At 41.0% G+C, this 23,648-nt stretch overlaps 1 protein-coding gene across 1 annotated transcript; it reads right to left on the minus strand.

Moving 5' to 3' along the window:
- Positions 1-8,861: 8,861 nt before the first annotated feature.
- On the minus strand, positions 8,862-23,614 carry bloc1s4 (biogenesis of lysosomal organelles complex-1, subunit 4, cappuccino). Its single transcript, XM_061908458.1, has 5 exons — positions 23,236-23,614; positions 15,101-15,172; positions 14,927-15,028; positions 9,859-9,993; positions 8,862-9,779 (listed from the first exon to the last, which is right to left on the minus strand). The coding sequence occupies exons 1-5, from the start codon at positions 23,530-23,532 to the stop codon at positions 9,681-9,683; spliced, it is 705 nt and encodes a 234-aa protein (XP_061764442.1). The 5' UTR covers positions 23,533-23,614; the 3' UTR covers positions 8,862-9,680.
- Positions 23,615-23,648: the final 34 nt, after the last annotated feature.

A 23,648-nucleotide genomic window follows, 5' to 3' on the forward strand; every position in this document is an offset into this window, starting at 1 on the left:
GACCTTTGCTCATGCACGGCCCACTACAACTCCAACAATGTAACGCGATGAAGTCCACTTTTCCTTTAAAATCATCTTATCAGAAATAAATGTGCTGTCAACATAAAATGATGTAACTAATGTTGGTTTCACCCGAATTAAATTGATGTGAAAGACTGGCAGTATAATAACGTTGTCGTGTCAGTTATGTTCCGCCCCACCCAAAGCAGAACATGCCCTATGCATAGGGCTTCGCGATCAGTGGGGGCCGGGGAGTTGCAAGAAGAACACATTCAAATGTAAAGTACTGAATGACAAAGCGCTTAATATCAAATTTTAACTCAAACTTATTCCTGGCCACATAATTATGTCACTGATTATAATATAAACTCATATTTTCCACGCTCACTTCTGGTGGCTCCGTGGCAGGTGTCATTACTACTTGCTTTACAATGCAGATGGTGTTGGGTTCAAAACCCGGTTGCTGTAAAAACTTGGTTATGGTTTTTAAATGTATGTTTTGATGATGTTAAAGTTGTGTTATATACATAGAGTACAGGCCAAAAGTTTGGACACTTTCTCATTTCAATGCCTTTTCTTTATTTTCATGACTATTTACATTGTATATTGCCAATGACGGCATCAAAACTATGACACCTGTGAAGTGAAAACCATTTCAGGTGACTACCTCTTGAAGCTCATTTAGAGAATGCCTAGTGTGTGCAAAGCAGTAATCAGAGCAAAGGGTGGCTAATTTGAAGAAAATTTAGTGTTGCCAATCAACCTATCCCCAGGTGCATGTCTTTGGAGGTGGGAGGAAGCCGGAGTACCCGGAGAGAACCCACGCAGTCACGGGGAGAACATGCAAACTCCACACAGAAAGATCCCGAGCTTGGGATTGACCCAGGACTGCCGGACCTTCGTATTGTGAGGCAGACGCACTAACCCCTCTGCCACAAGAGGTACTTTAATTAAATGAAACTAAATGCAGCGCAAGTATTGCAGATTCCAATACTGATACTTCCTTCCATCCATCCATTTTCTACCGCTTACTGATACTTTTTTACATTGAATAGTTTAAGAGAAAATAAATGTAATCAATAAACTTATTTGTTACTGTTTATGAACACAACAACACCGGACAACGTAACAATATAAACTAAATAACATGATCATTCCCTTTTATTACATACAATTGTTTCAGCAAAATAAAGTCAGTGGTGCATAAGAACTAAATCAGTGGTGTCCACACTTTATTTTTTTTTTTTTAAAAAAAACATATTTGGTGCCGTGTGGGAGCAACAATTCATCCTGAAATTCTTTGAACTTTTAATATTAAATACACAAAAAATAACGACACTTTTATTACAAATGGCACACGTTATTTCTTCACATGGAACACAAATGATAAAGAGTCACCACAATAACTCTCTCCTTCTAGTTTTTGGCCACATAAAAACATTCCCGAAGCTTGAACATATTAGGTACATTTTAAACATGTGTTAATCTATCTCACTTTACCCTTTTATATTATAGACACATAACGATAAAAACAACACTGTAAGAGTCACCTTTCATTGAATTTAAGTATATAGTAATGACACAACATGAAAAACATGAAATGCATGCAACTCTGTGGGTATTATTTCATGTCTTTCATAATGTAAAAAAACATAAATTTTGTTGAAAGTCGTAAACAGATTTGTTTTAATGCTGTAGCTATAAAAAATATTCCATTTGCAATGACTAATTCCTGCTTTACTTACCATGGGCATGACCGGAGCCAATGAACAGTCATAAACAAGAGTGTACTAAATTGCTCTTGGCAAACAGAAGTAGATTCGGCTATGGGGTCTGAGTGTATATATGCATAAAAGACACCACCAACTAAAATCCAGGTCAAGTATAGTCATAATTAGATATAAAGAAAAAAAAACGTAGAAATTATTCTACAAAGTTATGCAAAAGTTTGTATTTGAAAATAATCACGTATGAACAATGTACAAAAAATACGACAATGACAACTACAATCCACTTCAATCCAATATGTTCAATAATTTATATGTTTGTATTCCAGATGTCCATCCATCCATCCATCATCTTCCGCTTATCCGAGGTTGGGTTGCGGGGGCAGCAGCCTAAGCAGGGAAGCCCAGACTTCCCCCCCCCAACCACTTCGTCTAGCTCTTCCCAGGGGATCCCGAAGCGTTCCCAGGCCAGCCGGGAGACATAGTCTTCCCAATGTGTCCTGGGTCTTCCCCGTGGCCTCCTACCGGTTGGACGTGCCCTAAACACCTCCCTCGGGAGGCGTTCGGGTGGCATCCTGATGCCCGAGCCACCTCATCTGGCTCCTCTCGATGTGGAGGAGCAGCGGCTTTACTTTGAGTTCCTCCCGGATGGCAGAGCTTCTCACCCTATCTCTAAGGGAGAGCCCCGCCACACGGCGGAGAAAACTCATTTCGCCCGCTTGTCCCCGTGATCTTATCCTTTCGGTCATGACCCATAGCTCATGACCATAGTTGAGCTCCTTCTTCACCACAACGGATCAATACAAGGTCCGCATTACTGAAGACGCCGCACCGATATTCCAGATGTCCAAAGCGTAAATGAAAAATAAAACATATAGGTTGATAGGTCCCAGGGAAAATAAATGTTTCAATATCTCCTACAGCTGTGAAAACTGCTACGTCGCTTTCGCCTTAATTGAACAAGGAAACAAAACACATTGAGTGGGATACATTTATGAAAAGAACTATAATGTTCAATGTGAGTATATACATTAGGCAAAATGTTTGGCTACAATATAAACTTAAATAGTACGGTTAACGAGATTCGTCCAGGAATGCTGAAGGCTCTTGGTGTTGAAGGGCTGTCTTGGTTGACACGCCATTTCAACATTGCGTGGAAGTCTGGGACAGTGTCGAGGGAGTGGCAGACTGGGGTGGTGGTTCGCCTATTCAAAAAGGGGGACCAGAGGGTGTGTGATAATTACAGGGGTATAACACGACTCAGCCTCCCTGGGAAAGTTTACGCCAAGGTACTGGAAAGGAGGGTCCAGCCGATAGTTGAACCTCAGATTCAAAAGGAGCGATGTGGATTCCGTCCTGATCGTGGCACAACTGACCAGCTCTTTACTCTTCCGGGAATCCTGGGGAAGGCCTGGGAGTATGCCTATCCAGTCTACATGTGCTTTGTGGATTTGGAGACGGCGTCTGAACGAGTCCCCCGGTAGATCCTATGGGAGGTTTTGAGGGAGTACGGGGTTAGGGGGACCCTGCTGAGGGCCATCCAATCTCTGTACAACCAAAGCGAGAGTGTCACCTAACCTGTTTGTGATTTTCATGGACAGGATTTCTAGGCAGAGTTTTGACCATGGCGGAGAGGGTATACGTCTTGGGGAGCTAAAGGTTGCGTCACTGCTGTTTGCAGTCAACCGATGGCACCATCGGTTTGTGATCTTCAGCTCTCACTGGATCGGTTCGCAGCCGAGTGTTCAGCGGCTGGAATGAGGTTTAGCATCTCCAAATCTGAGGCCCCGGTTCTCAGCAAGAAACCCGATGGTTTGTACACTCTGCAGGTAAAGAACGAGACACTGTCCCAGGTGGAGGAGTTTAAGTATCTCGGGGTCTTGTTCACGAGTGAGGGAAAGATGGAGAAGGAAATCAGCCTGAAAATCGGAGCAGCTGGGGCAGTATTGCAGGCTCTCTGCCGCACTGTTGTGACGAAACGAGAGCTGAGCCGGAAGGCAAAGCTCTCGGTCTACCGAGGTATTTACTCTCACCTATGGTCATGAAGTGTGGGTCATGACTGAAAGAATCGCGGATACAAGCGGCCGAAATGAGTTTCCTCAGAAGGGTGGCTGGCATCTCCCTTAGAGATAGGGTGAGAAGTTCAGTCACCAGAGAGTTCATGGGTTGAGCAAGACAATAGAGACAACAATGTTGCAAGATTGATCATTACCTCATCATTTCTTCATAGACATGCCAGTAAAAAGTGGTAATGTGCTACAATAATAATAATAATAATAATGGATTAGATTTATATCGTTCTTTTCTATTGTTAGATACTCAAAGCGCTCACAGAGAAGTGGGAACCCATCATTCATTCACACCTGGTGGTGGTAAGCTACATCTGTAGCCACAGCTGCCCTGGGGTAGACTGACGGAAGCGTGGCTGCCAGTTTGCGCCCACGGCCCCTCCGACCACCACCAATCATTCATTCACCAGTGTGAGCGGCACCGGGGGCAAAGGGTGAAGTGTCCTGCCCAAGGACACAACGGCAGTGACTTTGATGTCAATAGGTGGGAAGCGAACCTGCAACCCTCAGGTTTCTGGCACGGCCGCTCTACCCACTACGCCATGCCGCCCCCCAAAAACCCCCTTATTATTCTTGTCCATTTTGTGTAATATTTCACATTATACTATTCATTTTCAAATTAAGAGTATTAACACATTGCTTTCATGACTTCTAACATGTAATAACAGTGCAATAAAATTACCTGCAGAGGGCGACTGCCGCTTTTCCTCATTGAATTGAATTTAGTGAATAGAGGTTCAAAGTTTGAACCAATCAGCATCCATCCATCCATCCATCCATCCATCCATTATCTACCGCTCATTCCCTTTTGGGGTCGCGGGGGGTGCTGGCGTCTATCTCAGCTACAATCGGGCGGAAGGCGGGGTACACCCTGGACAAGTCGCCACCTCATCGCAGGGCCAACACAGATAGACAGACAACATTCACACTCATCCATCCATTTTCTACCGCTTAATCCCTTTTTGGGGTCGCGGGGGGCGCTGGCGCCTATCTCAGCTACAATCGGGCGGAAGGCGGGGTACACCCTGGACAAGTCGCAGGGCCAACACAGATAGACAGACAACATTCACACTCATATGACATTAATTTATTATAATCCATTTACAGCATTGCCTTTATAATGCTTCATGGTGGTTGGCAACGTATGGAAGTATTATTGTGGCAAAATAATTTGCAATTGCGTATATCAATATGTGTGTGTGTGTGTGCGTGAGTGTGTGTGTGTGTGTGTGTGTATGTGTGTGAGTGTGAGTGTGTAAGTGTATTATATAGAGCTGTCAAATGATTCATCTTTTAGGATCAGATTAATCAAATTTTGGAATTTGAATTAAACACGATTAATCACAAGTGATTACTCGCTTGCATAATTGAAATTTTCTTAAGAAAAGACCCAAATATTTGTGCACAAATGTGATTTCATTGTGTCAGGATGTCATCCAGAGACATTTTTAAAAGTCTTAATTGAACGCATGACATTTATTTGCACGTAACTTGGTAACGGTTTTATCTCAAGTTCTTCCAGGCTGAAATGAGCCCGTGAAAACAGCTGATACAATCTTCTCACTCATTTTTGTACATTGATCAATCACTGACAATACAGCGGTTAGGGTAAAAGAGCTTGTATGGTCCAAATAAATTACATCATAATTTATGATTAATGATAATTATTTGCGATTAGTCACATGAGTCAACTCCTTAATTTTGACATTTGTGTGTATAAAAAAAATCTGTGTATCTCGGTTCAGATTTGTGTGCGTTTATTTAGGTTTGTGTGTATGGAAGAAAAATCTGTGTCCGTATTTTGATGTGTGTGTCTACAGAAAGATATGTGTACCAATACAGTTTGTGTTAAGCAGGAAGCCTCCGTTGGCTATCTTTTTTACACACGTCTGTCGTACACAATCTGGGTGTGCGTAATATTGTAATCTGTAATATTCTACATGGTTATTGGGAATTTTTAATATATTGTACATATTATATAAACATATAAACATCTGGCCGGGATCTTCAGCTCTCACTGGATCGGTTCGCAGCCGAGTGTGAAGCGACCGGAATGAGAATCAGTACCTCCAAGTCAGAGTCCATGGTTCTCGCCCGGAAAAGGGTGGAGTGCTATCTCCAGGTTAGGGAGGAGACCCTGCCCCAAGTGGAGGAGTTCAAGTACCTAGGAGTCTTGTTCACGAGTGGGGGAAGAGTGGATCGTGAGATCGACAGGCGGATCGGTGCGGCGTCTTCAGTAATGCGGACATTGTATCGATCTGTTGTGGTGAAGAAGGAGCTGAGCCGGAAGGCAAAGCTCTCAATTTACCGGTCGATCTACGTTCCCATCCTCACCTATGGTCATGAGCTTTGGGTCATGACCAAAAGGATAAGATCACGGGTACAAGCGGCCGAAATGAGTTTCCTCCGCCGTGTGGCGGGGCTCTCCCTTAGAGACAGGGTGAGAAGCTCTGCCATCCGGGAGGAGCTCAAAGTAAAGCCGCTGCTCCTCCACATCGAGAGGAGCCAGATGAGGTGGCTCGGGCATCTGGTCAGGATGCCACCCGAACGCCTCCCTAGGGAGGTGTTTAGGGCACGTCCAACCAGTAGGAGGCCACGGGGAAGACCCAGGACACGTTGGGAAGACAATGTCTCCCGGCTGGCCTGGGAACGCCTCGGGATCCCCCGGGAAGAGCTGGACGAAGTGGCTGAGGAAAGGGAAGTCTGGGCTTCCCTGCTTAAGCTGCTGCCCCCGCGACCCGACCTCGGATAAGCGGAAGATGATGGATGGATGGATGGATGGATATAAACATATAATAAAATACAGTATATCAGTATATATTATATACTATATATATTAGGGCTGTGAATCTTTGGGTGTCCCACAATTCGATTCAATATCGATTCTTGGGGTCACGATTCGATAATATATCGATTTTTTTCGATTCGATTCTCGATTCAAAAACGATATTTTTACGATTCAAAACGATTCTGTATTCATTCAATACATAGGATTTCAGCAGGATCTACCCCAGTCTGCTGACATGCAAGCAGAGTAGTAGATAAAAAAAAAAAAGATTTTATAATTGTAAAGGACAATGTTTTATCAACTGATTGCAATAATGTACATTTGTTTTAACTATTAAACAAACCAAAAATATGACTTATTTCATCTTTGGGAAAATATTGGACACAGTGTGTTGTCAAGCTTATGAGATGCGATGCAAGTGTAAGCCACTGTGACACTTTTTTTTTTATTTTTATAAATGTCTAATGATAATGTCAATGAGGGATTTTTAATCACTGCTATGCTGAAATTATAACTAATATTGATACTGTTGTTGATAATATTCATTTTTGTTTCACTACTTTTGGTTTGTTCTGTGTCGTGTTTGTGTCTTCTCAACTGCTCTGTTTATTGCAGTTCTGAGTGTTGCTGGGTCAGGTTTAGTTTTGGAATTGGATTGCATTATTATGGTATTGCTGTGTAGTGGTTTGTTGGATTGATTAAAAACATTTTTTTTTTAAATTGATTTTTAAAAAATGAGAATCGATTCTGAATCGCACAACGTAAACGATTTGATTCGAATCAATTTTTCCCCACACCCCTAATATATATAACAGTGGTTCTCAACCTTTTTTCAGTGATGTACCCCTTGTGAAAATGTTTTTAATTCAAGTACCCCCTAATCAGAGCAAAACATTTTTGGTTGAAAAAAAGAGATAAAGAAGTAAAATACAGCACTGAGTCATCAGTTTCTGATTTATTAAATTGTATAACAGTGCAAAATATTGCACATTTGTAGTGGTCTTTCTTCAAACTATGTCGAAAAAAAAAGATAAACAAATAACTAAAAACTTGTTGAAAAATAAACAAGTGATTCAATTAGAAATAAAGATTTCTACACATAGAAGTAATCATCAACTTAAAGTGCCCTCTTTGGGGATTGTAAAAAAGATCCATCTGGATTCATGAACTTAATTCTAAGCATTTCTTCACAAAAAGAATAAATCTTTAACATCAATATTTATGAACAAAATCTAGCTGTCAACACTGAATATTGCATTGTTGCAGTTCTTTTCACAGTTTATGAACTTACATTCATATTTTTTTGAAGTATTATTCAATACATATATTTCTAAATCATTTTTGCATTGTTGCTATTTTTAGAATATTTAAAAAACATCTCACGTACCCCTTGGCATACCTTCAAGTACCCCCAGGGGTACGCGTACCCCCATTTGAGAACCACTGATATATACTATGTAAATATTACATATATGTTATACTTTTAAATGCTACAATGATACATTTTTAGTTTACTTTATACCTGCATTGTCCTTTCCATCCTTTGTAACTGAGCTACTCTGTGGAACACATTCCATTGTGGATCAAGAAAGTTTGTCTAAGTCTAAGTCTAAGTCAAAGTGCAGTGATTTGAACCAGTATTAATTTAAAGCATTTTAAAACCTTGTTTTACCCAGTCTTTCGATAAAAATGCCATTTAGTCATATTTTAGTCATCTGAATAGAGTACTTGACTAGTTTTAGTCGACTAAATTTTACAACATTTTAGTGAAATGATTTCCAACCTGGTCATCATTCAGGCTCTTTGAAGTCAATTGTGTAACATGGTTGCCTGGCTCGTTCTCATGTCAAAATAAAAGCAAGTACTGCATGTACACAAAAACGCGTTCCAAACAATGTCACATTCTATGTCAAAATAAGGGTATGAATAAAATGTGTTTCAGAAAATAAAGAGCAAAACACAAAGTCAACATGTTCCTCGCTAATGTTAGTCAATTGCTAGTGATGTGTATTTTTGGTCTTGTCATCCTCGTCCGGAAAGAAGGGCAACACACCAGTGCGGCTGGATCAAAAGAGACGTCCGAGACGCTTTACTGAACCAAAAGTTGCTTTTTTACAAGCGAGCGTCATTATACAGGACTGCAGTTCCTGGAGGAGGTCAGGTCAAAAATGCCAACAGCGCGGCCAGCTATAGTGTTCTTCTGCACCTGCACATGCCGAACCAAATTTGAGGTTTTCCTTTCATTTTTTTTCAGACACAAATGAGTAAACAACGTCACATATTATAAAACCTTTAATTGCGTTTGTAAAATGTGATCAAAATAAACGTGTGATGTCATATTTTTGGGTCACACGTGACTCAAGTAATTATAGAGCCATTTCTGTCATTGCTTGCTAGACAAAGTTGATATGATGTCACATCTTTAAGTAAGGTCCAGTAGTCTTGCCAAAAAGCTCCCAAACAGTGTAAAAAAAACTACTCAGGCACATTTACCTACTAAGCGAAACTTTGATGCACTTGTGACAGGTAAATATTTAGTGTGCTTTTTTTTTTTTTTTTTTTTTAAATGACAGATTCCGGCACAAAATATGCAGCCAGTAATAATAAGCTCAAAAGTAGTATGTTGAAATGGAAGCCATAGAATAGACAATAGTCGATATTGCTTGTGGTGACTGATTACACATTGGATATAACAGCATGCAGATTTGTACAAACACAACAAACAGGGATGATATTTATATTTAAAAAAATCTGTGTTGATTCTTCATGTCGTTCAATTCCTCTTATTGTACCCGCAATAGCCAGTATGGGAAGATCCTTCAAGCTAACAAATAAGATTGTTTTCTTCACGGTGAGCAAAAACAAAATGTTGTAACATAAAAAACGGTTCAGGCACTTTTTGAAAAGAAAATCACGTTTTTGCTACAGTTCAGTGCTTGCTGCTGCCATGAGAGGGAAACACAAGCATATCTCGCCATGGACCTCCAGTGATTGCGAAAACAAGCTATTGCTCGACCCTCTCTTTGCAATCTACGGCAGTAGAATGTCAGCGCTTTCTTCCGGGAGTGCCTTTGAGGTCCGAGTGCTGCAGTCATGTCACTGCTCGGGCTGGGATGGGATGTAATCGTCCGTCCGGAACACCCTGGGGATTTCTTGGCGCTGATGCGGCACTGCTCTTTTCGGGCTGTTTGGTTTCTACCACAGATGAAAAACAAAAGAAACGACATAATACGCACAAGAAGGGACACTTTTTGTATGAAATAAGAGCATTCACATTTAAGAAGCCTGGGACATTCATTGTGCGAAGGATCTTCTTGAACGCGCCCGGTAGCAATCCCAGTTCTGCCTCTGCCTGTGTGACCTGCTCCTCCATGCTGCTGATGTTAGCTCCCACCATCTTTACAAAGCCCTGCAAGCACAAGTTCATTTAAAACATTAACATTGAAATCTAACAACATCAGCAACTTTAGAGCAACAATATGGCAAAACAACAATCTGTTCTAAGATGCCAGGATAGGGGTCGGGAACCTTTTTGGCTGAGAGAGCCAAGAAGCCAAATATTTTAAAATGTATTTCTGTAAGAGCCATATAATATTTTTTTTTAATACTGAACACAACTAAACACCTGCATTTTTAAGTAAGAGCAACATTTCTAGACTACAATAGGTCTCTTATTCTTTGTAATAACATTGTTATTCTGAAGCTAACTGTGGAGGGGGGGCGTGGCATGCGGGCCTGCAGCGAAGCGGGTGTTGCCAGGATCAGCCTCGAAATCAGCGACAGGTGCGTAGATGGCCCATCTGGGCCTTGTGATCGAATCACCTGCCACTTGGTTATAAGCAGCAGCCGGGAGGAGAGACGGGGTTGGAGCTGGAGACAAAGCACAAGCGAGGACGAAAGACGAAAAGACAATTGCTGGATAGCAACTGAGAGACTTATTGAAAAATAAAACAATATTGTAACCCTGAAACAGGCTCTCACGTCGGTGCTTGGTGGTCTGAAGAACCCCCAGGAGGGCAAGCCCCACACTAACCAATAGTAAATAAATAACTTCCTACCATTAACGCAACTTCTTAAACAGGTGCGGTAGAAAACGGATGGATGGATTAAAAATGCATGAGAATCTTTTATATTTTGAACATTATTTTTAACACTGTGATTACAAGTGGAATTATTCATTACTTATCGTGTTAAGCAATGTCAGCTCAGATTTATCCGAGAGCCAGATGCAGTCATCAAAAGAGCCACATCTGGCTCTAGAGCCATAGGTTCCCTACCCCTGTGCTAGGAAATACTTGAGATTGCACTAATCTGTTCCATGGTCCAACCTGTCATCCGAAAACCTTTATGGGCTGTACGGGCAAAGTTTTTATTAGCATTTTAACATTCCTAACTTTTAAACAAGTGTAAAACATGCAAACACTCTTTGATAACAAAGGTGCAATGCAAATAGTATTTAGCAACACAAATGTACACATTGTCATACAAGTGTAAAAAGAAGCTGACCATAGGAACTAGAGCTGCACGATTAATCTACATCAAGGTTTTAATTAGTGCGATTACATAACCGCAAGAGGCTGAGTTTTTTTTTTTTCCCCATCGGTATTTGCACGACAGACATGTTGGCCAATCAGAATTATTGAGCCTGCGTTTGTTCGCGTCTCGGTTCAAATAGGGAGAAAGACATCTCACTCTGTGCATCGCTCTCAGCACCTGATCGTGTTTATTTTACTGTAGAATTACCTGAACGCGGTGATCCCTCTTTTCAGTCATTCACAATCTTTGTCTTGGTGGGCGGAGAGTGGGACGCCAGCTTTACACACACACAGAGAGCACGTACAAACTCGTGACTCGCTAGTGAGATGTTCCATAAAGTAACATAAATTAGGTGGAAAAAAGCCAAATATTTCAACTTCAAATTGGATGGCAATATATGGCCATCAACACGGACAAACAAGCAAGAATGTCGTGATCGGGGGCTGACAACAGAAAAGGACAAAGTCAGACCTCGTTTTTATAACTGGGCAAAAAATGCACCTTAAGATGTTCAATATTTAGGTAAGAAACATTTTTCCTTACAAAAATGAGTGCATTTTATTTTTTTGTTCGATAAAGAACTTATTTACCTTTCAATTACAGTGCAATGATAAACACTTCTACAGTAATGAGAAACAAGAGATTATATCCTTTTAAATGGTTACTTGCATTATTATATAAACTATGATTACATTGTATTATAAACACTGTATAGCTAATATTGGTTGTTTCTTCACTTTAAGATCATGATGGAGACAAAAGCTCAGAGTCTGTCTGTGTAAACTCAAATACTTTTGAAAGTTAATTATTGCATATTGTTCTAACGTGTGACACCTTGAGACAGGAGATTGTTAATTGGCAGTCTAAAAGTAACATGTCTTCCTTCACTCATTATTTTTGCAGTTTTAAGTATAAAATCTAAAAATCGCAGATCGAATTGCAATTGCAATTTGGGAGAGAAAAATTGCTAGTAGTTTTTTCCCTCAAAATCGTGCTTTACGACGTAGTCAAAGAGTATTACAAGTGGGTCACTGTATGATGTCTACAAATACAAGAAGGAGATGAATATGCCGACAACAACAAATACAGGTCTACTCCAGATCAATTTAAAAAAACAAGTTTTGCTTCGGGCAGCACAGTCCACAGCGGTTAGGGCATGTGCCTCACAACACAAAAGGTCCTGGGTTCGATTCCTAGGCTCGGGGTCTTTCTGTGTGGAGTTTGCATGTTCTCCCCGTGACTGAGTGGGTTCCCTCCAGGTACTCTGGCTTCCTCCCACCCCAAAAGACATGCACCTGGGGATAGGTTGATTGGCAACACTAAATTGGCCCAAATGTGGGAATGTGAGTGTGAATGTTGTCTGTCTATCTGTGTTGGCCCTGCGATGATGTAACGACTTATCCAGGGTGTACCCCGCATACCGCCCGTGTGCACCTGAGATAGGCTGCAATGCCCCCCGCGACCCCGAAAGGAACAAGCGGTAGAAAATGGATGGAACTTTTGCTTCATAATTTCATACTTTGAAGCTTTTTTTAACTTAATTTGGACGCCCTCGGCCCTCCTTTGTTTTTCTACAGTACTTGCATGCCCAAGTCCCGTAAAACTGCTTACGGGAAACTTGTTATAGGCCCCGCCCTCAGGCGCCTGCCCCTCACGCAAACACACAGCCATTATTTTGATATCGTAAAGAAAAAGAAGCGAAGTTGAAAGAAAAGAAACAAAATCGTAAAAAAGAGAAGTGATCATAAAAACCTTTGAAACACACAAAAACAATAAAAGTGTAAAAAAATATGAATATTGGCATCAAAAACATCCACCAAAAATATTCTCAAGTTATGACTGATGTACCCCTGTTTGTACATTATCGTTACCAATGATGTCGTTCCAACAACAAAAGCAGATGAGATGAGTTGTCGGTGTATGGATTGTTCTTGCTAGTTTAATGTTTAGTTGGATATAGAGAATATTCAAACCCTTTATTCATTGGATCGAAAATACTAAGTTATTATTATATGCAGATTATATACACACATATATATACATACACATATATAAACACACACACATATGTATACACATACTGTATAAATATACATAAATATAAATACATACATATATATGTGTATATATATATATATATATATATATATATATATATATATATATATATATATATATATATATATATACTAGGGCTGTGAATCTTTGGGTGTCCCACGATTCGATTCAATGTCGATTCTTGGGGTCACGATTCGATAATATATCGATTTTTCCGATTTGATTCGATTCTCGATTCAAAAACGATATTTTTCCAATTCAAAACGATTCTGTATTCATTCAATACATAGGATTTCAGCAGGATCTACCCCAGTCTGCTGACATGCTACAATCTGTGTGTGCGTAATATTGTAATCTGTAATATTCTACATGGTTATTGGGAATTTTTAATATATTGTACATATTATACAAACATATAATAAAATATATCAGTATATATTATATACTATATATATTAGGGCTGTGAATCTTTGGGTGTCCCACAATTCGATTCAATATCGATTCTTGGGGTCACGATTCGATAATATATCGGTTTTTTTCGATTCGATTCAAAAACGATATTTTTCCGATTCAAAACGATTCTGTATTCATTCAATACATAGGATTTCAGCAGGATCTACCCCAGTCTGCTGACATGCTACCAGAGTAGTAGATTTTTTTTTAAAAACTTTTAGAATTGTAAAGGACAATATTTTATCAACTGATTGCAATAATGTAAATTTGTTTAAACTATTAAACGAACCAAAAATATGACTTATTTTATCTTTGTGAAAACATTGGACACAGTGTGTTGTCAAGCTTATGAGATGCGATGCAAGTGTAAGCCACTGTGACACCATTGTTCTTTTTTTAATTTTTTATAAATGTCTAATGATAATGTCAATGAGGGATTTTTATAGGTTTTTTTTAATAGTGTCACAGTGACTTACACTTGCATCGCATCTCATAAGCTTGACAACACACTGTGTCCAATGTTTTCACAAAGATAAAATAAGTCATATTTTTGGTTTGTTTAATAGTTAAAACAAATTTACATTATTGCAATCAGTTGATAAAACATTGTCCTTTACAATTATAAAAGTAAAAAAAAAAAATCTACTACTCTGCTAGCATGTCAGCAGACTGGGGTGTCCTGCTGAAATCCTATGTATTGAATGAATACATAATCGTTTTGAATGGGAAAAATTTCGTTTTTGAATCGAGAATCGAATCGAATCGGAAAAATCAATATATTATCGAATCGTGACCCAAGAATCGATATTGAATCGAATCGTGGGACACCCAAAGATTCACAGCTCTAATATATATATATATATATATATATATATATGTATACATACATACATGTTTGTATGTATGTATGCATGCTTTGGAGCCCCTGCGATGAAAGAAAATAATGTTTGCCGTGGTGCCCTTCTAACTTGCTTTAGTGCCCTAAAATATGAGCCCTCCTTTAAGGCAACACTTGCCTTGACATTAAAAAGTTTAAATTCGAGGCCTGCAGAAACATATACTTGCATCATTCATTTAAAAGTGGGCGTTGGAGGTTTTTTTAAGAGTGCTTTATTTGCAAAAATAAATGATCTTCTTTACCTGCATTGGTAGCCGCTTCTTATTAGGAGTTTTTTATTATTATTTACAATGCACAGAAAAGGGAATTAATTTGTGTTTTTGTCTCACATGGAAATCATGGATGATGGGCTAAATTCCGAAAAAGTGCAGTTCCCCTGTAAATTTCCCTCGCTCACCTCTAAGTTGTCAATCCGTCTGTACATCTGTCTCATTTCTTCAGACTTCTGCTGGATTTGAGGTAGGTTTTCATTCACTATCTGGGAAGTATCAGTACGGATCTGCAGACAAAACAAAAGTGAGACTAACGAATACAATAAAACAGATAAAACACAAACTTTATAAACTCTTACCATATCCAGCATGCCGACAAACTCGTCCACTCTTGTCAGCATTTCCTCTAGGCTTTTCTCCAAGAGCAGAATCTGGAGGAGGGAAAAGTTGTTTGCTCAGGCAGAACTACTGCAAGCCTAAATTCATCTTGAATTAAATAAATAATGGTAACAGATGGTCTTTTGTCTCGCTTGCTCCCAGCCGACTGGTCCTACGTTACGCAATTATGTGGGATCACAAGCATTCAGTTAACACTTGTCTGCTTTTTTTATCCAGTTACACAGTGTATCAAATATATGTATGTATATGCATTATAAACTAACTCTCGTAAATATCAGATTGGGGTGAGACTTCCTGTAATATCCGAAACAGTAATAATTAGCGCTGCTACAGTTACCGCAATAACAATGTGTTAACTATACGTTCCAATAACGGCGCTATTTTTTAAACGCATTCGCGTCCTGACTCTTTTTTGACCCTCGATCCTTTCCACAGCGTAGGAAAACTTAATAGCGTTTAGTTACTGTTGAGCCACAAACAGGAAAATAGAGAGCAGAATTGCACAAAGAAAAGGGCGACGTTATTGAAATACCAGATCCAAAGCCATGCCAAGTCGTTCAACAAGAAAAGACAATTTAATCATCAATCGCTGTGAGACAACATTATTGGAGGGAATGCGTGCTGGCGCACTTTGCTGCTTGCAGAGAAGTAGAGCTTTACTTTCGTGTTCAGATCACAGTTAAGTGCATTGAAAACATAAAATCTAGATTGTTACATACACTAACTGCTTTGGTAAAATGGAATAAAAGCTCAACAGAGAGAAAAGATTGATGCAGAAAGTCTATAATATTGTTGTTCTTTGTCACGTCGAAAACTGTCAAAAACACCTATTCTGAAACAATCATACACTTCCGGCTTCACAATAAGAGCGCTATGCGTCACATCCGGTATAACTAAATAAGTAAATATAAAAATCGTCTGCAATTATGGTCATGCTTTCTCAATAAATGTTTTGTTATATTTCTACCTCGATGAACGTTTTCTGGCAGATTAAATTACATTGTATATTTTTTATAACATGCTCTGGTTGATAGTCCGCAATTACAGAATGTTTAGGAGGCTGAATATTAGACCTTATTAATAAATAAAGAATGTAAAACATTGTCATGCAGCGACAAGAATGCCATTAACTTTTACAACTCGTAATGTACAGAATTTTAGAAGCATTTATTCAGGTAGAAATATCACAGATTACATTGACAAACCTCTTTGACAATCAAACCATGATGAAGACAATCTACATTTTTTTTTTTATCAATGTCTGAAACTGGTATCCAAACATGGTGTAGCTCCTGCTCTAAATGCGAGTGCTCCTAAAAGTAGGAATACAAACTGTATTCTTAAAAAAATCTTGCAAGACACCAAAGCACTGCAGGTAAATTTTTTAATGTCTGTTCTTTTTGTGCTGCGCTGTTTAAAATAGCATATTGTTTAAAAAAAACAACAACGTTGTATCAAAGCAAACTAATGGTCCAGTAGTGGTAATAAAAGTTGGAAAATTATCCGTCATGGGGCAAGGGTAGGAAACCTATGGCTCTCGAGCCAGATGTGGCCCTTTTGATGACTACATCTGGCTCTCAGATATATCTTAGCTGACATTGCTTAACACTTAAACTTCCTTTTCTTGTCATTCAAACTTGAACTTTACAGTTTTTAAATGTTGTTGCATTAGCTCGGTGTAGTGCAGGATAAAAGAGCAATAAGGAGTAGATATAAATAAATAGATTATTGAACATATTAATATATTGCACTTTTGCATATGCATCCACGTTTATCGATGTAGGTTATATTGCCTTTACATTCCAGCGAGTTCATCCATTTTTGGGGGAAATTGAGGGGATTATTATGATGCATTCAAGAGTCTTATGGCCTGAGGGAAGAAGCTGTTAAAGAATCTGGAGATTCTGCTGCGGAGGCTGCGGAACCTCTTTCTAGAGTCCACGATAAGTAATGAATGATTCCGCTGGTAATCACAGTGTTAAATATACAAAACATTCTCATGCATTTTAATCCATCCATCTATTTTCAAGAAGTCGCATTAATGGTAAGAAGTACTTTAATCATTATTGGTAAACTTCAGAATAACATCCATCCATCCATTTTCTAACGCCTGTCCCTCTTGGAGTCGCGGGGGATGCTGGAGCCACAGCTGCATTCGGGCGGTAGGCGGACAAGTCGCCACTTCATCGCAGGGCCAACACAGATAGACAGACAACATTGACAATCACATTCACACATGGGGGCCAATTTAGTGTTGTCAATCAACCTATCCCCAGGTGCATGTTTTTGGAGGTGGGAGAAAGCCGGAGTACCCGGAGGGAATGGTGAATGGGTTATACTTGTATAGCGCTTTTCTATTTTCAAGGTACTCAAAGCGCTTTGACACTATTTCCACACTCACTCATTCACAAACTGATGGCGGGAGCTGCCATGCAAGGCCCTTACCACAACCCATCATGGGTTGTGGTAAGGGGTGAAGGGGTGAAGTGTATTGCTCAAGGACACAACGGACATGACATGTCTAGCATTAAAAGATTACAGTTGGTACAAAATGCGGCTGCTAGACTTTTGACAAGAACAAGAAAGTTTGATCACATTACGCCTGTACTGGCTCACCTGCACTGGCTTCCTGTGCACTTAAGATGTGACTTTAAGGTTTTACTACTTACGTATAAAATACTACACGGTCTAGCTCCATCTTATCTTGCCGATTGTATTGTACCATATGTCCCGGCAAGAAATCTGCGTTCAAAGGACTCCGGCTTATTAGTGATTCCCAAAGCCCAAAAAAAGTCTGCGGGCTATAGAGCATTTTCCGTTCGGGCTCCAGTACTCTGGAATACCCTCCCGGTAACAGTTCGCGATGCCACCTCAGTAGAAGCATTTAAGTCTCACCTTAAAACTCATTTGTACACTCTAGCCTTTAAATAGACTCCCTTTTTAGACCAGTTGATCTGCCGTTTCTTTTCTTTTTCTTCTATGTCCCACTCTCCCGTGTGGAGGGGGTCCGGTCCGATCCGGTGGCCATGTACTGCTCGCCTGTGTATCGGCTGGGGACATCTCTGCGCTGCTGGTCCGCCTCCGCTTGGGATGGTTTCCTGCTGGCTCCGCTGTGAACGGGACTCTCGCTGCTGTGTCTTGGATCCTCTTTGGACTGGACTCTCGCGACTGTGTTGTATCCATTGTGGATTGAACTTTCACAGTATCATGTTAGACCCGCTCGACATCCATTTCTTTCCTCCTCTCTAAGGTTCTCATAGTCATCATTGTCACCGACGTCCCACTGGGTCATTATTGTCACCGATGTCCCACTGGGTGTGAGTTTTCCTTGCCCTTATGTGGGCCTACCGAGGATGTCGTGGTGGTCTGTGCAGCCCTTTGAGACACTAGTGATTTAGGGCTATATAAGTAAACATTGATTGATTGATTGAAGGTTGGTAGAAAGTGGGGATCGAACCAGGAACCCTCAGGTTTCTGGCACGGCCACTCTCCCAACCGCGCCACACCGCCCCGTTAAGGGAACCCACACAGTCACGGGGAAAAACATGCAAACTCCACACAGAAAGATCCCGAGCCCGGGAATAAACTCAGGACTTTCGTATTGTGAGGCACATGCACTACCCCCTGTTTAATGTGCTGCCCAGTGCTTCAGAATAACAATGTTATTAAAAAGAATAAGAGACTTATTATACTCTAACAATGTTGGTCTTACTTAAAAATGCATGCATTTAGTTGTATTTAGTGTTAAAAAATATTATATGTCTCTCACGGAAATGTTTTTTAAAATAATGTGGCTTACATGGCTCTGTCAGCCAAAAAGGTTCCTGACCCCTGGTTTAGGGTATAATAATAAATGATGAAAAATTCTATATATCCGCCATGTACCATGATTCAATCTGAGTTATTTGATCAATCAAAGCGCGATTAAATATTGGAATTGTTGACAGCCCCTGTAGTAATACCATTAAGCGCTATGGGTCCCTAGAAACAAGTGGCATGCATTGCCCAAGGAAAAAAAAACAATGAGATCAATGTTAAATTTTAATGATGTTGTCTATAATGTGTCACAAACTGTTTGTGCGCTTTAAAACTCAGGACTTCTTTAACAGAGGAATGAACGAGCTGGCCTTTAATTACCAATCCATCCAGCCATCCATCTTCTTTCGCTTATCCGAGGTCGGGTACCGGGGGCAGCAGCCTATGCAGGGAAGCCCAGACTTTCCTCTCTCCAGCCACTTCGTCCAGCTCTTCCCGGGGGATCACGAGGCGTTTCCAGGTCATACCTGGAGACATAGTCTTCCCAACGTGTCCTGGGTCTTCCCAGTGGCCTCCTACCGGTTGGACGTGCCCGAAACACATCCTTAGGGAGGCGTTTGGGTGGCATCCTGACCAGATGCCCAAACCATCTCATTTGGCCCCTCTCGATGTGGAGGAGCAGCGGCTTTACTTTGAGCTCCCCCCGGATGACCAAACTTCTCACCCTATCTCTAAGGGAGAGCCCCTTACCATGAATTGATTAACTTGGACCCCGACTTAAACACGTTGAAAAACTTATTCAGGTGTTACCATTTAGTGGTCGATTGTACTGAATACGTACTGAACTGGGACGGCGTGGCCGTGCGCAACCCGAGGGTCCTTGATTCAATCCCCACCTAGTACCAAGCTCGTCACGTCCGTTGTGTCCTGAGCAAGACACTTAACCCTTGCTCCTGATGGGTACTGATTAGCGCCTTGCATGGCAGCTCCCTTCATCAGTGTGTGAATGTGTAAATGTGGAAATAGTGTCAAAGCGCTTTGAGTACCTTGAAGGTAGAAAAGCACTATACAAGTACAACCCATTTATTTATTATAACTGTGCAATCTACTAATAAAAGTTTCAATCAATCAATCAATCAATCAAACCCCGCCACCCAACGGAGGAAACTCATTTCGGCCGCTTGTACACGTGATCTTATCCTTTTGGTCATAACCCAAAACTCATGACCGTCCGCCCTGAGATTGTTAGGTCGTGAGTTCACATCCCGGCTGAGTCATACCAAAGACTATAAAAATGGGACCCATTACTTCCCTGCTTGGCACTCAGCATCAAGGGTTGGAATTGGGGGCTAAATCAACAAAAATGATTCCCGGACGCGGCTACCTCTGCTGCCCACTGCTCCCCTCACCTCCCAGGGGGTGATCAAGGGTGATGGGTCAAATGCAGAGAATAATTTCGCCACACCTAGTTTGTGTGTGACAATCATTGGTACTTTAACTTAACTTTAATAGGTGAGGATGGGAACGTAGATCGACCGATAAATTGAGAGCTTTGCCTTCTGGCTCAGCTCCTACATCACAACAACGGATCGATACAGCGCCCGCATTACCAAATACGCCGCACCGATCCGCCTGTTGATCTCACCATCCACTCTTCCCTCACTCGTGAACAAAACTTCTAGGTACTTGGGGCAGGGTCTCCTCCCCAATTACACGCCAATCTCAAATACTAATGTTAGGACATGAAATATACTTCTAATGCAGGGGTCACCAACGCGGTGCCTGTGGGCACCAGGTAGCCCTTAGGGACCAGATGAGTAGCCCGCTGGCCTGTTCTAAAAATAGTTCAAATAGCAGCAGTTACCAGTGAGCTGCCTCTTTTTTTTTAATTGTATTTCATTACTAGCAAGCTGGTCTCGCTTTGCTCGACATTTTTAATTCTAAGAGAGACAAAACTCAAATAGAATTTGAAAATCCAAGAAAATACTTTAAATACTTGGTCTTAACTTGTTTAAATAAATTCATAAATTTTTTAACTTTGCTTCTTATAACTTTCAGAAAGACAATTTTAGAGAAAAAATAAAACCATAAAAATGATTTTAGGATTTTTAAATACATATACCTTTTTACCTTTTAAATTCCTTCCTCTTCTTTACTGACCATTTAAATCAATGTTCAAGTATTTTTTTTTTATTGTAAAGAATAATAAATACATTTTAATTTAATTCTTCATTTTAGCTTCTGTTTTTTCGCCGAAGAATATTTGTGAAATATTTCTTCAAATTTATGATTAAAATTCCAAAAAAATATTCTGGCAAATCTAGAAAATCTGTAGAATCAAATTTAAATCTTATTTCAAAAGTGGATTTTAACCTATTTAAAACATGTCATCCAAATTCTAAAATTAATCTTTATCAAGAAAAATGACTAATGCTGTTCCATAAATTCTATTTTTTTTAAAAGATTCGAATTAGCTAGTTTTTCTCTTCATTTTTTTCGGTTGAATTTTGAAGTTTAAAGAGTCGAAATTGAAGATAAACTGTTTCAAAATGTAGTTTTCTTTTTTTCCCCGTGTTTTCTCCTCTTTTAAACCATTCAATTAAATGTTTTTTTTCATCATTTATTCTCTACAAAAAACCTTTCGTAAAAGGAAAACAAATGTACGATGGAATGACAGACAGAAACACCCATTTTTTATATATACAGTATATATATATATATATATATATATATATATATATATATATCTATCCCAGAAGATCATCGGATGCCCCCTCCCCCCCTGGCTGACCTGTGCAGCTCCCGCTGTCTCAGGAAAGCACAGAGCATCGTGAAAGACCCATTCCAACTACTACCCTCGGGCAGACGCTACAGGGTGCTAAAAGCGAACACCAATAGACTAAAAATCAGCTTTTACCCAAGAGCCATAGTAGCATTAAACAGGCACTGAGTGAGCACAATATGTCCATCATGTCCTCATGTATAATGTTTAAATGTTTTTTCTATTTTTTCGGACTACAATGTGCAATAATGTTATATGTATGAGTGTATATATATTCATATGCATACATATATGCATCTGTGTGGATATATATACATATACATAGATACATCTCTCATCTCTATCTTTTTTTACTACTTATATTACCATATTGTATATGCACCTTAGGGGATCTGCTCCAATTTCGTCTTCAGCTCTCGCTGGATCGGTTCGCAGCCGAGTGTGAAGCGACCGGAATGAGAATCAGCACCTCCAAGTCCGAGTCCATGGTTCTCGCCCGGAAAAGGGTGGAGTGCCATCTCCGGGTTGGGAAGGAGACCCTGCCCCAAGTGGAGGAGTTCAAGTACCTAGGAGTCTTGTTCACGAGTGAGGGAAGAGTGGATCGTGAGATCGACAGGCGGATCGGTGCGGCGTCTTCAGTAATGCGGACGATGTACCGGTCCGTTGTGGTGAAGAAGGAGCTGAGCCGGAAGGCAAAGCTCTCAATTTACCGGTCGATCTACGTTCCCATCCTCACCTATGGTCATGAGCTTTGGGTCATGACCGAAAGGATAAGATCACGGGTACAAGCGGCCGAAATGAGTTTCCTCCGCCGTGTGGCGGGGCTCTCCCTTAGAGATAGGGTGAGAAGCTCTGCCATCCGGGAGGAACTCAAAGTAAAGCCGCTGCTCCTTCACATCGAGAGGAGCCAGATGAGGTGGTTCGGGCATCTGGTCAGGATGCCACCCGAACGCCTCCCTAGGGAGGTGTTTAGGGCACGTCCAACCGGTAGGAGGCCACGGGGAAGACCCAGGACACGTTGGGAAGACTATGTCTCCCGGCTGGCCTGGGAACGCCTCGGGATCCCCCGGGAAGAGCTAGACGAAGTGGTTGGGGAGAGGGAAGTCTGGGTTTCCCTGCTTAGACTGTTGCCCCCGCGACCCGACCTCGGATAAGCGGAAGATGATGGATGGATGGATATATGCACCTTAGGGGATCTGCTCCAATTTCGTTGTTCATTGAACCTGTTCATTGCAATAATGACAATAAAACTCTATTCTATTCTATTCTATATAGATGTATTTATTAAAGGTAAATTGAGCAAATTGGCTATTTTTGGCAATTTATCTAAGTGTGTATCAAACTGGTAGCCCTTCGCATTAATCAGTACCCAAGAAGTAGCTCTTGGTTTCAAAAAGGTTGGTGACCCCTGTTCTAATGTTATCAATTCAGTCAAGTGTCAGTCAGAGGACAAAGCTGTCAGTTTCGACAGTGTTGCTAAGCAACGTCGCTTCTCCATTCCCCTTAAAAACCAGCTTGTTTACATTTAGCACAAGTTCCGCCATTGCCAGCACTAACCTCCTCCCCGGCCGTTGCTCTCACGTAGGAGGAATACGCGAGGGCCGCCTGGGTCAGGTCCTCGTCGTCCTGCCGCTGGTCGTGCTCGGCGTCGCGGGGGCTCGAACTCGGCGAGACGACGTTGGCCGCCGCGCCGAAGCTGGCACTTTGTGACACGGTACCGCTGCTGAGGATGTCGCTCACCATCGACAGGCTGCTGGCACTCTGCGAGACGACGCCGCTGTCTCGGCTGATCTCGGCGCTCGACTCCTCCAGCGGGGACAGGAGGCCCACTCTGTCCACGCGACGGTGCTCCATGTCGCCTCGCCTGGCTGTGTGCTATGCTAACAACCGGTTGGCTCCCGCCGTGTTTGGCTAGTCGACTGACAGGGTCACGTGTGCGGAAGTCGACCGAGGCCTTCGAGGGTCTAAAA

This window comes from Nerophis ophidion, linkage group LG08 (assembly GCF_033978795.1).
Source record: "Nerophis ophidion isolate RoL-2023_Sa linkage group LG08, RoL_Noph_v1.0, whole genome shotgun sequence".
Classification (NCBI taxonomy): Eukaryota; Metazoa; Chordata; class Actinopteri; order Syngnathiformes; family Syngnathidae; genus Nerophis; species Nerophis ophidion.

Coding starts and splice junctions, on each gene's coding strand:
- bloc1s4 (XM_061908458.1), bottom strand. CDS start 23,532: ATGGAGCACCGTCGCGTGGACAGAGTGGGCCTCCTGTCCCCGCTGGAG. Junction 15,173..23,235: donor GAGCAACGGCCGGGGAGGAG/GTTAGTGCTGGC, acceptor TCCCTCCTCCAG/ATTCTGCTCTTGGAGAAAAG. Junction 9,994..14,926: donor GACGGATTGACAACTTAGAG/GTGAGCGAGGGA, acceptor TTGTGCTTGCAG/GGCTTTGTAAAGATGGTGGG.